The 17432-nt window shown below is 36.7% G+C and overlaps 1 protein-coding gene across 2 annotated transcripts in view; it reads left to right on the top strand.

Annotated features, from left to right (window-relative positions):
• ATRAID (all-trans retinoic acid induced differentiation factor) overlaps window positions 1–15955 on the top strand; it is a 425080-nt gene extending 409125 nt beyond the window's left edge. For both annotated transcript variants that reach the window (XM_044061492.1, XM_044061491.1), the window contains one exon: window positions 10529–15955. In XM_044061492.1, the coding sequence (XP_043917427.1) occupies window positions 10529–10683 (155 nt within the window). In that variant the 3' untranslated portion in view covers window positions 10684–15955. The remainder of the gene's footprint in view (window positions 1–10528) is intronic.
• Window positions 15956–17432: the final 1477 nt, after the last annotated feature.

Raw genomic sequence — 17432 nt, 5'->3', positions numbered from 1 at the left:
AATCACAGTGGCAATGTGGTGGTCAAAGGAGAGGTTGCTGTCAACCTGTATTCCCAGATCTCTTATAATGCCTTCTGTGTTCAGTGGACTACCATCAATGTGGTAATTCATGGGAACTGGATTTTTCCCAAAGGGGATGACAACACATTTTTTGGCATTGAGCTTAAGGCCATGGTTCTGACACTAGTCGATGGTCTCAGTGAGGCCTTTCTGTAGGATTTCAACATCACTTGGGGGGTTAATTATGGCACCGAACTTGCAATCGTCTGTGAACTTTGTCAGCCAGAGTCCCTTCGTTTTGGCCTGGACTTCAGAGAAGTAGATGCCAAACAGGTGAGGACCCAGGACCAGACCCTGTGGGACTCCACTCGTGACTGGTCAAAAGTCTGACTTTAATCATTTATCATCATTGGCCCATATTTTATTTTACCTTTAAGCAGTCTTTCAGTCATGTCTGGCAAATCCACAAACTTTAATCCAGACATGGAAGATAAAATAAATCCCCTTCTTGTTAATAGCACATGACCTCCTGTCACAATGCTTAATCATAGAGTCTTCAATAACCAGAAGGTCAAAGTTAGTAACTGAACAAACTGTGTTAATTGCATCAAGAACAACTCCCTCCCTCATGCTGCTAGCAGTGTTATTATTCTAAGTTACAGAATCAGGAATTATAGTATCAAAATTATTTTCAGTCACCTTTTTATGCATTTCCTGCTTATCAAATCTAGTCATACCACCCAAAGTCTGTATTTTTAATTTTTGTGCTTGCTTTGTATGCAGATTGTCATTAAAGGTTTTTATTAGTATTCTCCCCAATAAATTCAGTCTTACTGTTCTTAAGTAATTGACAGCTGGTATCAACCTCAGTTTACATTGAGTCATCAGATGCAATTATGTTCACTTCAGAAGGAACAGAATCATGTAATGAATGATTTCTACTCCTGTAATCAGAATTTGTACTTGTATCAGGCAATAAGGATTTAGTAATCCTTTTTAAATATTAGGACATCCAGATTTAAATTGTTTAAACATGTTAAAACGTCCAATTCTTTTCAGAGTTTTGTAGATGCATACTAGGCTAGCTACCCTTGCAGGCCATTTTAAACCTAGCCAGTTTTTCTTTTTGTGCTCAAAATAACCTATTCCAATTGCTTATAGGTCTTGCCCATCCCATGGTAGATATATATTACCCCTAATGAGAATAACTGAGATCATACCATAGATAATTTGGTGGGACCCATGCATAGTATAAAGCATTTAGAAGCTGCCTGTGTCCATTAGTAGTACAGGGGACAGTCCTGGAGTAAATTTTCTGTTTATCATCCATAGATCTAAGTTGCATTTGAACATGAACAGGGATGAACTTTATTTTATGTGGATGGGGAGTCTGCTCCACACCAGAGGTATCCTCTGTGAGATATAGCCATCTTTCTGAACAATTCTATTGATGTTTCAGAAGATGTTCAGATCCCTTGACTTGAGTATTTCTGATGGCATTTGACTTGCTGGTGTGCGGTAAATCCATCAGTAATGGGTCGGATGATGCCTTTTATGCCAGACACAGGACACCTTTTAGCAGTTGGTAGGATACCGAGTAAAATGGCAGGGCTTTGAGTTGGATGTGCTTAGGTCTTGTATCCTATTGGTAAGGTATCTGTGTGTGCGTTCGAGTTGTTTCATGTTTGGACAGATACATGCCAAATGGGGCATTATATTCGATGCTTGGCCTAATGAGGGCTGACTAAAGGGGGACAATGACATCCTTAGATCTAGACACAGTCCCTTTGTTTATAAGCTGTGCAGTATAGAATGATTTTCTTACAACAATAGACACACGTTGGTCAAAATTTAGGTCACTGTCTACATAAGTTCCCAAATCTGGAACAACTAAATCAACATTTAGGGGAGTATTGTCAATATGGTAGTTCCCTGGAGTAGATGATTTCCTAAAGGTTACAATAATGCATTTTTTGGCATGTAGATTCAGTCCATAATTTTGGCACCAGTTATTTATTTGGTGCAATCCTTCCTGCAGGACAGCCAAGTCATTTAGGGATTCAGTGACTATTCCAAGCTTGCAGTCATTTGCAAACTTAGTCAGCCAGAGACCATTGGAATTGGCTTTTACTTCAGAAAGGAGGTCTCAACACAGAACTCTGGGAACTTCACTGGTGACTGGTCTCTCTGTGGAGGTAACTTTACCTATTTTGATTATCTGCATCATATCTGTGAGCAGTTGGCAATCCAGTGAGAGACATGGGTGTTTATTCCCAGTTTATTTAGCTTTTCTAACTGTGGTGGTGGTGCTGCGGTAGCGTTGTCGCCTTACAGTAAGACGTCCTGTTCGATTCTCAGCTAGAGCATCTTCTGTGTGGAGACATGCGTGAATGGGCGTACCTTCGTTAAAGGTTGTGCGTCAGAGCCGGCAACTCGGTACGTAAAAATCTACTGCCAATCATTAGTGGACGGGAGTTCTGCTGTGGCGACCCCTAACCGGGAAAAGCCGAAAGACACAACAACAACAACTATACGTGAGTGGGGAATTGTATCAAAAGCTTTGGCCATGTCAGGGTATGTGTTGTGTACCATTTTGCCTTCATCCATTGCTTTGGAGACCTTTTCACAAAAAAAAAAAAATCCACCAGGTTGAGTAAGCATGATTTGCCCTTGATGAATCCAAACTGAGATGGTCCAGTATTTGGAGGTTCTCTATGTTCTGACTGGTTAATTCCATTATAAATATTTCCATGGCTTTGCATATAATGCTGATTAGACTTAAAGGTCTGTAATTGCCTGGGTCTGTGGAAGGTCCTTCCTTATGCAGGGAAATGACTGTAGCTGTTCTTCATTTGCTTGGTATAAAATCCATATGGAAGCTGAGATTAAACAGTGTTGTTAGGGGTGTGGCTAAATCGTGCTTCATGCTGTTAAAGATGCACCCAGGGAAACTGCAACACACTGATGCATTATTTTTAGCTTTTGATAGCACTTTTAAGACTTGGTCTTTTGTGATAGCTAGAGGTGAACAGTTTCAGTTATATCTTGAGGGACAGACAGAGTAGAGAGAGAGAGAGGTGTAAAGTTAGAACTAAATTTATCAGCCAGTATGTTCACTGTATCTTCATTCTCAGTGTAGATAACATCATTCAAAATCTTTTCAGTGCACTATTGTGTTGTGCTTTTAGATTACGAACCTAACAAAAAAGTGCCTTGTGATTATTTTTGGCTTGAATAGCTATATTATCCTCAAACTTAGCTTTGTTAAATTTTATTAAGTTCCTGAGTTGTCTATTTATTTCAGTGACAAGGGCTCTAACATTCTGGGAATTATTCTTACTTTTGGTCAGAATAATTTTCCTTTTATTATAAAGCTTGTTGATATTATGGTTCAACCATGCGGGTTTGTTTCTAGGGTTTGCCCTACACTTGTTCCTGTGGGATACATCTGCATCTGTGCTGGCATAGTGTGGTGGTGTATATTTCTGCCAATGTATCACTTAGGAATAGGTAGTTTGTTTTAAACAAATTTCTAATGGTACCTTGAGTGGAAGGTTTTTCTGGTTTCAATTTTATTTCAAAGTAGATTCTGTAGGGTCACACCTAACAAGTGATGAAGCTAAGCAAGGGGTGATACAAGATGCGCCCATATTTCCTCGTTCTTTTCTTTGGTTAATCAGTCACGTTCGTATTAACAGCAGTTTCCGTTAAATCATCAGCCACATTGATGTTATTAGAACCAACTGAAAGTGAAATATTTAAATCTTCAGTCTAACGTTTTATTAAATTAGCAGTAGTACAAATTGCCTTACCATCATTAAATTGACAGTTAGTTGAAGGATCAGTAATTTTTCACTCTGTGATCATTTTAAATTCTTATAATTTAGTGCAATACATACATTTATTATCTAAAGTTATATTCCTTTTAAAATACAATTTGCCTCTTAAGCATTCAATTAAATATTCATACTTTAATAAATCATGCAAAGCATGTGCATTTAGCATTTTCATTGAAATCTCTCACCCTAAAAATATAAACAAAAAAAATTGAAACAGACCTACTTCATATCTCAAAACTAAAAACAGTATTGTTTTAAAAAACAATCTGTGAACTACCCTGTAGTATGTACATTGGAACCTTACCCCTGCTCCAGACACTTGTATTTCAGCTTTGTATTTAGCTAACTGTTCTACTTGAGTGTATAATTATGAACAAAATAATTAGTTTGAGTCTTTCTTTCTTTCCTACTCTTCTACATGTCAATTATCAAACCCTAAACCAAAGATATATGCTTCTAGAACTACTGTATTGCTAGACCTTGTACACTAGATTCTTTTTGATGTTAGTTTCTACAATGTTAGCCTCCAGCAATAATGTATTCAACGTTTTATTTTTATGTTTGTTTTTTTTTTTCATTTTTTACTCCTGTGACATTAGCTTAATTTTGGAGCTTATCTCCCCGGGCCTCTACTGAAAATGGACATATATCCAGTTAGTCTAGCCCGGTCAACAAATGTAAAATAAAATAAATAAAAAGTAAAAATAAAAAAATAAAAAATGCACGTAAGCTTTGCTACAAAGTTCCAATAACAATGAAATCAGTAAATGCTATTAATGTTTTAGTTAAAAAATGCAAAGTTTATGATGTGTTCTGTTAATTTAGTATGTGAAAAAAATTTACAAAAAATCTTTTAACTAAGTCCAGAATGCAATTCATGAAACCTAAATCCTCAGACACCATAAGTATGTAATATTATTAACATAGAAAATAACATAACATATTACTATATACTTTAATCCTTATCACGGTTAAAAAAGTGCATGCTACTTTGTGTAAAACAATACCTATAGTTTATACAGTCTGAACCACTTAAATACAAATAGACAAATAATGCTTATAAAGAACCACTACAATTACTTCACTGCTAAAAGCTTAAGCAAATTGGGCCAGAGTCCAAAAGAGTTGCTCTCAGTACACGTCTGCCTGGATTCCGAAATACTTGCTGTCAGTGTAAGTGGCATACTTTGGCATAAGGCCTGTCTATAAAAAGGCTTACTATGGGGCCAAATTGCAAAACCTCTGCTCTTGGCCTGTACTCAATGTAAGTGTTTTGGAGTCAGGGCCATTAAATAGTAAAAGTTTTACACTGCTGGCCCTTAATTCTGTTAAATGTATGTGCTATTATCTACAAGATACTATTACAATTTATACAGAGTCTGGACTACAAAAACATAAGCAGGTAACGTTGTAGAAAACCACAGCAGCAGCTTCACTGTTGCTACCTTAAGTGCAGATTGTAACTATTAAAAAAAATGTTTATATCAATTGTACTTAAAGGTATGTGAATAATTTACCTTTAAAAAGTAGGGATACCCTGTACACTCAACTCTCACACAATCACAATAGCAAATTCCACTCAAGGTGGGTTTCTTTTAAATTGAACTGTAACAGCTTTAATTGGCCACAGAGTTCAATAACTACAAGACCACCAGGAAACCATAAATAAAATAAATAGGTGTTCCCTACATCTTTAAAAAGATGGGAGAGCACTCAGAATAAAATAAAACAAGTGCTGCCTTCATATCCTGAAAAGGAAGAAAGGACGTGCACAAAATAAATTTGATACACAGCTTAATTCCGTTCAACACAATAAAACAGATTCCTGATCTCCAAGTATTTGCCATTAAACACTGGGTTTATATTTAACCCTGAAGTTTCTCTGGATGTTCTTTGGAGATGGTTGTTGCAGCAATAAATCATAACAATTTGGATTGCCTATCTTGCTTCATCCTCACTGGAGTCTTTTATCAGCAGTCCCTTTGTTCTTTTTAAAGGCTTGCATGATCTCTCACAAGCATGCACTGGACCCTTAGAACAAGAGACACCTTTACATAGATGGTAATGCTACAGGTTTTCTTCATTTTTTTTTCACAGCTTGCCATGCGTCACATCTTGCATCAATGCCACAGATTTTGTCTGCATACTGGTTTGCTATTCTTTACCATTTTTTCCTCAGAAGATCTTCAGTTGTATTTCTTCTGTACTTTTATTTAAATGCACTCTTTTAGTTCAGATTTAACAATACCAGTTCATGTAGTAATTGTGTTATAGCAATTTCTCTTAGTTATTTTAAGTATCACAATTAGTTTAAATTGTATATATAAGAATGACAATATGTTGAGTATTTAAGACATTTCAGCTATGTTGTGTAGTGTCTCTTTTGTCCTGATTTTTTTTGCGTCTCATACTTTTCCTTTCCATATGCATGGAATATTGAGAGATTTTAAAATGTACAGCAGAAAAGATCAGAGATGATGATTATGCAATTACATTTTTTCACAACAAGAATATTAGATATATTCTGCAACAAATAAACTGTATTTATTGAGGAAAACATAGTAATATGCTGCAGTCAAGTCTACATTTTTTTTTTTTACATTTTGTTGAAATCATAAATGCGGTATTATTTAAAATGATGACAAATGTCAGAAGAGAAGTACTTTACATTGTTCTGAAGGAGACAGAATTGGTTTGCAGAATGCTGATCTTTCTGCAGGATGTCTTCAGCCATATTACCTTTAAACACGTACACTACAGTTTATTGGATTCAGTGGCAGCTGGGATTCTTAGACACCGCACAAAACGCTACTTAGCAACTATACAGTGCAGGGATTCAGAATAATGCATTGTCTGCATAGCTGTGAACCACATTTTGAAGTGTACACCAACATACTGGTTCTCCGCTGTGTGCTGGCTTGTGCATCCAGACTGGTATTTTCTTTCAGCTAGTAAATGCTTTCAGCAAGACGGTACTTTTTACTCACAGAAAACAGGAAATTTACATATATTTTATCATATTACTCAGACATACATTCTTAAAGAAGTGGATCTGTTTGTCATATATCACAACAATCTGATTAAATATTTTCTTCCTGGCTGTTTTCCTTCATTTTCATGTATTTTACAAAGTTCTTTTCAAACTAAAACAAGACAATGTTTAACTAGTTTGGGAGCTCAGTCTGAGGTAAAATAACCATGATATTCTTGGTTAATAAATCTTATTTCTCTTTTACATCCCTATTGCCTCTGTATCAGTTTTATTAATGGCAAGTCAGGATTTGGATCTAGATCTCATTGTGAAATTTCCAAATATTTCAGTCTAGAAGATGCATCTGATTTCAGTAACGCTTTTAATCATTAACAAGACTTTTGAAATATCTTACTGGGATCTAGAAGATTTAATTTGGTAATTTCTTATATGTAGAATGTAAGACTATTTGCTCCTTCACATCTAGCTCAAACTCTGGATTATTTGTGTCCTCAAAGGCTAAGATAATTAAGCTAATTTATTTATGTGTTTAACTTCATAATCCTGCATTTCCTGCCTATGTGCCATTTGTTCCACAAAGAATGCTTCTGCCTTCTGTTAAATTTTTGTAAGAGGAGTTCTTTATTTAGGGTAGTAAGTTAAGCATGCACATCTCCGTTGGAGTTCTTATTAAAATTCCAAAGACCACAACTGTAATCCTGAGAATAAGGAGGTTGAAAGTACAAAATGAAATGTATACTAGTTTGAGGTTGTGATACGTCAGCAGTATTCCTCTTACACTGAGACACAGATATCTTGGAGTTAGTATGTATATGTTACAGAGATATGCTGAGCACAGTCTCTGTCAGAGGTGCAGCAGGACAAAGCCCCTCCCCTCAATGCTCAAATGCGTTAAAAGCTTTACAGTGAGTTTTCAGATTTATTATAGTTCTTTTCCAGATGCAGTTTATTTTTCAAAGTTGCAAGACTCAGAGTTTCAGGTGCCATATGTCTGATAAAAAGCTTTCCCTTGGACTTCAGAAAAAATACTGGGTACATTTATTTATCCTCTGAGCTACCTGTGAAAGTATGTTATTTTTTAATATGAAGTGCACCTGTCTGGCTACCTTTACATCTACCTGAAATGCAAGCTTTAACATGCAAACTACTTTACTTGATTTGTTAAGGTGAAGCAGTTACATAAAAAGCAAATCTTCTTTCATACTAGTGGTGCAGCTGGTAATTCTTAATCACAGCATGCACTGCTACTGTTCTGCCAACTTGCTATTAAATGAATAAGCTTAATGCTAGGTAGGCCCTATTTCAGAAGTTGCATCCTGTGAAAAAGTGTGAAAAATGACATATGTTCTGAGATTTTAGGGCAGAAAATATTTTCTAATCCTTGAATAGTGACATAAAATAATTATTTTATATCTGAAACACCTTAGTATTATATTTCATAACTGAAACAACTAAAATTCTGCACAAATGAGATTTTATTGTGGCAAAAAATGAAGTCCATCCTCTGCAGTTGTTGTGGGCATATTTTGTCCTGCAAAATCTTATGTTTCCATAAAACATGTCCCAATTTGGACACTTAAAAGGGTGGCTATCCTCCATTTTATTAGTATGGTTATGCACAAATATTTCATATATTAAACTAAGGGAATTCAGAAATGACTGATCATATCTCCTTCAGTAAAAAAAAAAAAAAAAAAAAAACAAGTCTCCAGTTGAAAAAGAAAATTGCCTCACCAGAAAAAGGCACATAATTGAGAAAAAAATGTAGACAGTTTAAACATATAGCTGAGCATCTCTGCACACTCCTTTTGACTTCTGAGTCCAGAAGTACTTAAGTCATTAAAATATCCATTACTCACAGTCATTAGTTTTTACTTCACTGTGACCAGATCCAGCGTCACAGATAGTGTTGCATTACTCCTTTTCAGTGAACCTCATCTTAAAAAGAGAAGACTTGGATACACTTTTAGGTGGAGCTACAGACGTCAGTGTGTAACTATTTTTGACCCTTCTACTAGAGTCCTCTTCAGCGCAAACACATTCTTCCCGCTTCCTGTGCATTGTCTGTCCCAGTCTGTCTAGGACAACAAATTCTTCGGAGTTGTTGAATAGAAGAGTCTGAGCCTGCAAAGTGTGACTTGTGAAAACAAAGAGGGAAGCTGCCTTATAGCTGGAGCATAGTCATTATCTGCTTGTTTCCAAACTAGCCGGTCCTGAACCCATAGAGATGAAAGCAAAGCCTCCTTCGGCATTAGTATTGTCAGCCTTGAAAAAGGTTAGGTGTGAGGTTTGCCTGTTGGTGTCCATGGAAGCAATAGTCTCTTTCAGTCACTAGATCATCAAACCAGTAAAAGCCCCAGTTTTTAACACCTTTTGCTGTTTGCTGGCAGTGCTACTTCAGAACTTTAGGATGGCTGTGCATTCGTGCTCTAGGAGAGAGTCTGCACAGTCTCTGCTTCCCATTCCCAGAACAAGTATGTTTTACATGGATTTACATAAGGAAACAGACCACTTCATTTCATAATAGAAGCTATTTTCAAAAGCAAGGGGTGACCAGTTTAATATATGTGGAGCAGGCTCATGCAGCCTCAGACATTATGCTGGTAGTCCTTGGAAGATGCCTTTTAGATGGCCATTAGCTCTAACTTGAAGGATCTCCAAGATGCTTGCTGTTTTCCATAGGAAATCCTGTTTGGTCTTTCACAAAGGTCTGGAATTTGTTGGAACTAACTGACCTGTTTTCATAACTGTCTTTCAACCATTCATTTCCTTTATCTGTTTTTTTCATGGGGGAAGTAGAAACCATAGCCAAGTACTCTTCATACTTTGTGTATACTGGCAACTTAGTTTATACCAGAAGACAGACATATCAGTTATTTACCTCTTTTGTCCTAGTAAGTCTGGGGTTTGCCAAAACTAAGTCAACTCTCCTGATGTAAATTTTTAAGTGCATCATCTTTTGTCTCCAAATGATGCAACACCCATTGCAAAATGCTACTGCCTAAGACCACTCTGCCAGAGGTGTGGCTGCTTTCCATTTCTTCTTTCAGAAAAGGACTCCATTGCAGACATTTTTGTCATAGCCGTTTGGTCATTGGTTCACACTGTCACTGTCTTTTATTGCATGGACCATTATTTCAGGAATTGATCCTCTTTTGAAACCTAATACTTCAGAACTCACCCTTCTGACTCCTCTGTCTTCCCACAAGGTTTTAATTTTTACTGTTAAGAATTCTTCCCTTTATGTACCCACTGCAGAAGGCCTCTGTGGTCAGATGCAATGGATGTATACTTGTCATATATAAATTGATGGCCTTGAAGGCTTTCTTTCCCTCCAGCTATTCCCCTGCATCTGGATGGGCTCTTCATTGCTATGATGTGAATTTATTTTCCTGCTAATTAGGCAGGTATTACATTTTTATACTCTAACCTTATTTTCTTTTTTGCTGGCTGTGCTTGTGTAGTGGGTGGATGTTGAACTGGGTATGAAGGAGTTTGCATGTGTCCTTCTAGGCTGGAGCATGATGTTGTACCAAGCTAGTAATATCTGAACAAGAGGTACCTACAGTTAACCTCTGAGAAGGACCAGATGATGCTTTGAGTCCAGAGTAACTGCTACAGTGAGTATATATCCATTTTGTGTGAATGTTGTTTACTGTATGTTTTATGTAAATCACATTTATGTCCTGTTTTACAGGGTGCTTTCCCCATGATGATGTTCTTTGGGATTCTGGGAGCAGTGACAATATTTTGTTCCATTATGTTGTGGTACACCCAGCGTCGGAAAGCAAAACTGACCTTTTGAATCATGACACTACAGCATCAACATTCTGTTTTTTGAAGCGTAACTGACAAGAATTAGAAAACAAAGCTACTGTTACACATCTCTGAAGGAGGAGGATGTTGAAAGATTTTTGCAACAATGATTTCTGTCGACTAAACACATTGAGTAGCTTAATCATCCTACAGGCAACTCCTCTTTCTCCCAGGTCTTTTAACCTGTTCCATGCAAATTTAAGTGTTGGTCGCCTGTTAAAATGTTGGCTGGTGTTGTCACTTTGATCTTCAACAAGAAATTTGTCTTACGTAAGTTTCACTATCCTGAACTGCAGTGTTTATTATAATCTTGTGGACTACCTCATAGAAAATAATCTGCGACCTTTTGGAAACCAAATGTTTTTCACTTTTTCTTTACAGGTATGTCATACAGTGCTACTGATTGCATTGTGTCTTAACAGGATCATTTTTTTTGTCTTGAGAACATATGGTAAAACCATCTTCATGTAAGGAACTCTGCATTGAGAGATAACTAGTGAGTTGATCAACAAGCATAGGTCTGAGAAGAAAATGCTTCCTTTTTGATGCACTGGTTTAAATTGTGCAAGGGTTTTGAAGACTTTGGTATTTATTTTCTGAGAAAAAAAATTTAAACATTTGAAAGTACATGACTAATGTTGCCTTGTAATGTAGCAGTGCTTTAATGTATTCTTGAAGTTAATGAGACAAGTGCTTGTATGAAGGGGTCAGCAATGGAGGGATTACAAGCATTAATATGAGTATATAAAGTTATGATTAAATGTTTCAACAAATAGATGGAATGGAGTAGACAGAGGTAGACAACTTGGCTGAAGGAAGAAGTGGAAATGAAAAAAGAGTTTATTTGAAACAGAAGAGCATGGAGTAAAAAGAGGGCTGCATATAAACAGAGTTAAAATAAGTAGCTGGGGTACTAAAGAATCTCACAGTAGAATTTCAAGACAAGTTGTCTGGGGAAGTTGAAGTTTGACATAAAAGTGCTTTAGAAGATCAGAGGAGCTTAAGTTGTTGAAACCATAGACTGGCCTTCTGGAATCTGCTGGAAAAACAAGTGTACGAATGCCAGAGGACAGCGAGAACTCCTAAATGCGTGATTCATCATTATAAAATAACTGAAAAGTGCAGTATAGCAGCTTAACATGGAGCGGTAGGAAGACTGGCGAGAGCTGGATAAGGCGAAGGTGGAAAGACAGCACTAGATCCTGATGAGTGGTGAAGCCTTGGCACAAGATGCCACCAGTTAACTTAAAGAGCTAGTTTTACCACATTAGGCCCCTTACCACCCCCTTGTTTACTCAAGTAAACTGGTCCCTTAACAGCCACTGGGTTATTTATGGCACTAGTATACTACTTAAGGGCCCTTAACAGGCACCAGTTTACAGGAACTGCTACTGAAGATTCCATAACAGCAACTAATGTACTCAAGTAAACTGGTCCCCTAACAGCCACTGGTATACTTAAGGGAGTAGTTGTAATACTTAAGGCCCCTTAACAGGGCTGCATAACCTCTCCTCGGACTGCTCGGTGGTATAAAATGATTGAAGCATAGTTATTGTGTTGCCATAATATAGTAGAGAGGCAGACAAGGAAAGGAAAAGCCAGTTAGTTATAAGTCAATGTAGCCTCAGATTTGTGCATAGAAAGTTGGTGGATGAGATTCCATTGGGTAAACTAGTTAGTATTTCTGGATGTCATTTGTCTGGCAGATGGACACCAACATGGATTCATGCAACAAGGTTCTTACCAGTTGAGCCTAAGATAGTTATTAGACTAAGTCACAGTAGAGGGATTAGAGGTAGGCAGAAGGATCCTTTTTTGTGTAGTATATTTCAACATCCGCAAGAGCGCTGATATCACACTGCTAAAGAAACTGGCTGGGAGGTTGTCATGGATATAGAATCCATGCTGCAAAGGTGGAAAAGAACTGACTGGCCACTAGTTGTTGGCCACTAGTTGTCGGTGGCGGTTGTCTCAAGAGCAAGTAGTAACTGATGAGAAAGTGACCATCTCTGTGGAGAGAGTCTCTGCACCCAAGTGCATAGGACTGTTCTGAACTCAGCCTTATCATTCAAACTTCACTTTGATGAACTGAAATAAAAACAAAGCAAAAAAAATCGGGTATGCATTTCCTGCACAATCTCAATGTTTCTATGTCATGAAACCATAGCAGCTGTTACAAAAATAGTACCCGTACCACATATTCAGTACTGAATTCTCTACATAAAGTTCCTTCCTCCCCTTCAGTAGATTGACAGCCTCCACCTACTTTAGCAAACAAAATGTACTGCTTTACGGTCTTTACACCACCATGTTAGAATTATAACCTCACACGCTAAAAAAAAAGTAGGCCGCCTTTCTTATCAGCAGCATGAAGATCTGCTGTAGTGTAGGTAGTTATGCAAACTCCAAAATGTGGACACTAGCTTTTAAACATCACATATGTGAAAGGTATTTTATAATTTTATCCACACAGACAAGTACTGTGCGTGATTCCATTCGTAGAACTAATCTGTATGGGGGGGGGGGGCAGAGTCTTGTCTGAGCTGCCACCTGAGTTAACAGGTACATCAGATTAGTGTGGCTCAAGACAGATGTTAAGCATGATATAATAATAATCAAAGACACTTGTAAATGTAGCCAGCAGTCTTTGTAAACAATTAATAGCAACTTCCCCACAGCTTTACTGTGTGACCACATCCCGACATTAAAACCTACTGAATATTCCTGTTACTTCCAAACCAGCAAGTTAACCTGTCATTATATAGCTGCATATGTAGTGTTGAAGAGGTTTTACTTTCAGAAATTTAACATAACTGCTATTGCTGTTAATTAATAGAGTTGCATATTAATATACTTCCACATGGTGACATTTTTTTTTTATTTTAGTGTTATTTATTTCTTAAGAAGGCAAGCACCTTTCGTCAGAGTTAAACTGTTCATTTAAATTGCTTCTTCAGACTCATATGTTGCAAGTCAAGATTGATTAATTCAAGCCAAGGATTACAGCAAGATTATATTTCATTCCTTAACCCTTTAAACTTTACTGTCAAATCACTTGTCTAATCCGTAGTTTAGACTATCAATGACAGTGTTATGTACTGATATACAGATAGCATCATTAAAAATCTAGAATGTATGTAACGTCAATGTTGTCTAAAATATTTTAATCCTTTCTTAATCTGTATTTTTTATCATTTTTCAGTGTAATGCATTATTGACTGTTACATATTTTAATGCAGTATGGTGCTGTATGTTCAAGATCTGTTACTGACAAATGTATATACCTGTGCTATATCTGAGAAGGGTATATGTGGATCAGCCAGAGTTGTATCAAGGCTGGTTGGTGATTTGAGCAGTTCTTCTGTTTGGTACCCCCCCAGACTGAAGTTACAGACAAAATATATATGTATCTGCGTAGCATTTCATAACCTATAGGAAACAGCCATAATACCTTCTGCTACAGTTCAGTGACTGACTGCCATTTCAGTTAAAATAAATAAAAAGATCTTCAAGATAAGCAAAGAGCTGTTACGTATCTACACAGTAGTTATTTGACAAACTGTGTCAAACATCTTTGCTAAATTATATCAAAGAACTGTCCTACCTCCTTACAAGTCTGCAGCACACAAAATACTGTTGTTTAAGTAGCCAAGACTGTTGTTATTACTTAAATGATTATGATACAGCTTGTAGGGAATGATTATCACCTCTTCCACAGTGCTAACAATATCCCTTATCAGCTTGCTCCCAGAGAAGTTGCTTCTGCTTTCCGCCCTTCCTGTGGCTTGTCTATCTGATCAAGGACTGAAAAGGAAGAGAGGGTACTGGTGGAAGAAAAAATAAGTTCTATTTAAGAAAACATTTTTTATGGAAATTGAAATGGGCTCTGAAATTACTTTCCAGAGACAGTGACAGAGTATAAATTAGCAGAAGAATTCATGGGCCTTGAGATAAATGCAAGGGGGAATGAGAGGGTCAGCTATTTGTAGATTATTTGAATAGCCATTGGTGTTCTTTTGTTTTCTTTGCTCATTTGCAAAGATTTGGGGAATTTAGTTGTAAAAATACACTGATACAGTAGTGATGATAAATGTATTTAGGATATCAATCTGTTTTGAAGGAAATTGTGAATTACAAAGACAAAAATATTTGGACATTGTAAAAACGTAGTAACAGTACATGGAACATTTAAATGTAGGCAACCCACAAACTAATATCTTTGCAGTCATACATAGCAGGTATGTTTCCAATAGTTGTAGTAGAGAATATCATACCCAAATAAAAATTACACGACTTTGAACTCTCTAAGTCAGCCTGGCTGTAAGGTTTGATATCAGCAGACTGCAGTCTGTGGTAAATGCAAACACTAGTATGTCAAAAAAGAGGCTGTGCACATTGTATTACTTAATTAAGCAAGAATATGTCAATATCTTCCTCTTCTTGATAGCACTCCCCACTGTCAACATCTTAGGAAAAAATATTTTATTTTCAGATAACATTGAAAATGCCCATTTCTGTTATATAGTCAGCTTACTGTCTTTTTTCTGTCAAGTATTTATATACAGTGTAATTTATAATATAGTATATATGTGTGCATGCATATCTTTCTTTCTCCATCTCTATAGTAACCTGTTGAGCTTGTTGAATGTAGAAAAATTTCACAAAGTGTAACAGTTATACAAAGTTTTGTACTGTATCTTGTTGATGAAAAATGTGTGTTATTTTTTTAAGTGCTGTACAATATGGAGCCTGGGAATATTTTTGCAGTGATTCTCACAGGCACTCATCTTATCACATGGACTTGATCTGAGTATAAACAAATGTAGCCTGGAAGATTCAAATCAGGAAGTTGATTCCTCATTAGGAGGAAAATATTTTATTCTAAGGGGAAGACACGGAAGCACAGATTGCAGTACGACCCATTAGGGGCTAGTTGTGGAACATCATTTGTGGACAATTCTTGATTTTTGGTACAAAGAGTAAAGTCAATGCAGAAAGGGCCTAGAAATGTTTGGAACTGAGACAAAAGCTTAGGAGAAATGTCCAGAACCTGGGAATAACTGTTGGGGTGCTTAATTTCTGGAGCAGAGATCAAGGCCTAGGCAAAAGGCTTAATGCCTGAGAGCAGACTGTAGGAATATTTAAGCTGAAAGCTGAGAGTGTGGTCTAGGAAAAAGGCCTAGCCTTATGATGAGATGACTTATATATATGATGACTTATTTGAAAGGTATTGTTTTTGTTTCATTTCAAACCCCATGTGATCTGATTTTTCTGTTGGAAATGATTTAATAAAAGTGAGTTTTGTGTATATCCTTCCTCCAGTATCTTCATAAATTGTACAGTATATATTGGTGAACCAGTATGGCAATAACCCAGATACCCCGGTCTGATTGTACTCCTTAAACTGTACCGTGGAATTGAACCAAGATCCTTATCCATGGACAACACAATATCCATGTTTTTGTTGTTTCATTTTGGTTTACCTAGTACTGTAAGGCAAAGAGGATAACAGTTTACTGTTTTGCTGTTGCACACTGTCACACACACGTGCGTGTGTGTGTGTGTGTGTGTGTGTGTGTCTGTGTGTCTGTGTCTGTGTGTATGTATGCATATGTGTGTGCGTTTGTGTGTATGTGTGTGAGAGGTGAGGGTTGGTGACCTGAGGTCAGTAGGTGAAGGAACGCCACAAAAAACTTCATCTCTGCATTGCTTTTCTTTAATGATTATAAACTGGAAATTCTCTCCCCAGGCTTCTGCTTAGAATAAACTCTGCCTAGCTTACATCCCATTTAACAAATAAAAATAAATATGCAGGGTAAAAAAAGAATGTTTTTGACATGCAACTTGGCACCCTGCTGAAACTCTGACAAAACTGTCATCCAGTTAAAAAATATCAGTCACAGTCTTTTGAGATCACGTGATTGCAGTCCACAGCTGGGAATACCATTTATTTTAATTAATTATTTATTTATTTGCAGTTTGTTTTCCAGGATAGTCCATTGGGCTACAAGGAGCCCATTTTCAATGGAGTCCTGGGGAGAAAAGCTCCAGAGAAATACAGATACATAGTACAGAAAGAGCACAAATTCATAATATACATTTCAATTAAATGTTAAATACATGTTTTTTATAGTACAAACCCATATTGCACAATTCAAATAGATGTTACATAATACAGAAATAAAAGATTTTCATTAGAAAAATTACATCAGGTTTATTTTTTTTTTTTTAGGGAATTACAATGAGGTAAGGATGTAAAATATAAGGAGGTAGTGATAGGCAACAAAGTTTGGAATGTTAGGTAGTTAAGTGTGGTAGTATTAGGTTGGATGAGAGCAAGAGCATTTCCATTGTGAATACAAAACAATCAAAAAAAAAAAACATTTTTTGCAGGGAGCAAACACTCCTGCACATCCAAACCCACCGCTACTTATATATACCTTTAAGATTGAACTGTCTCATGGAAAAGAGAAATATCCAAAGTAAGTCAGTCCTGATCTTCCTTGCACAAACCTTGAAACTGCATATTAGTAATTTATTTATTTATATTTCTTTACCGGGGGTAATGCATTGATTAATATTGACCAATTTCAGTCACAGCCAGGTTGAAATGCAAAATTTTGCACAAACAAAAACTACAGAAATGTAAGCAGTAACAGAGTAATCTATAATTAACAGTGTTTCTCACAAGTGTAGTGATCTTAAACCTGGCACTTGAAACTTGTGTAGGTTGTCTTAGCATCACAGCAGCTGATTACAGTAGCTTTCAGAACTTAGAAAAATAT

Source organism: Protopterus annectens, chromosome 2.part0 (assembly GCF_019279795.1).
Source record: "Protopterus annectens isolate FY-2018-M chromosome 2.part0, PAN1.0, whole genome shotgun sequence".
Classification (NCBI taxonomy): domain Eukaryota; kingdom Metazoa; phylum Chordata; order Ceratodontiformes; family Protopteridae; genus Protopterus; species Protopterus annectens.
The sequence above is the reverse complement of the archived record's forward strand: the minus strand, read 5'-3'. Positions and strand labels throughout refer to the sequence as shown.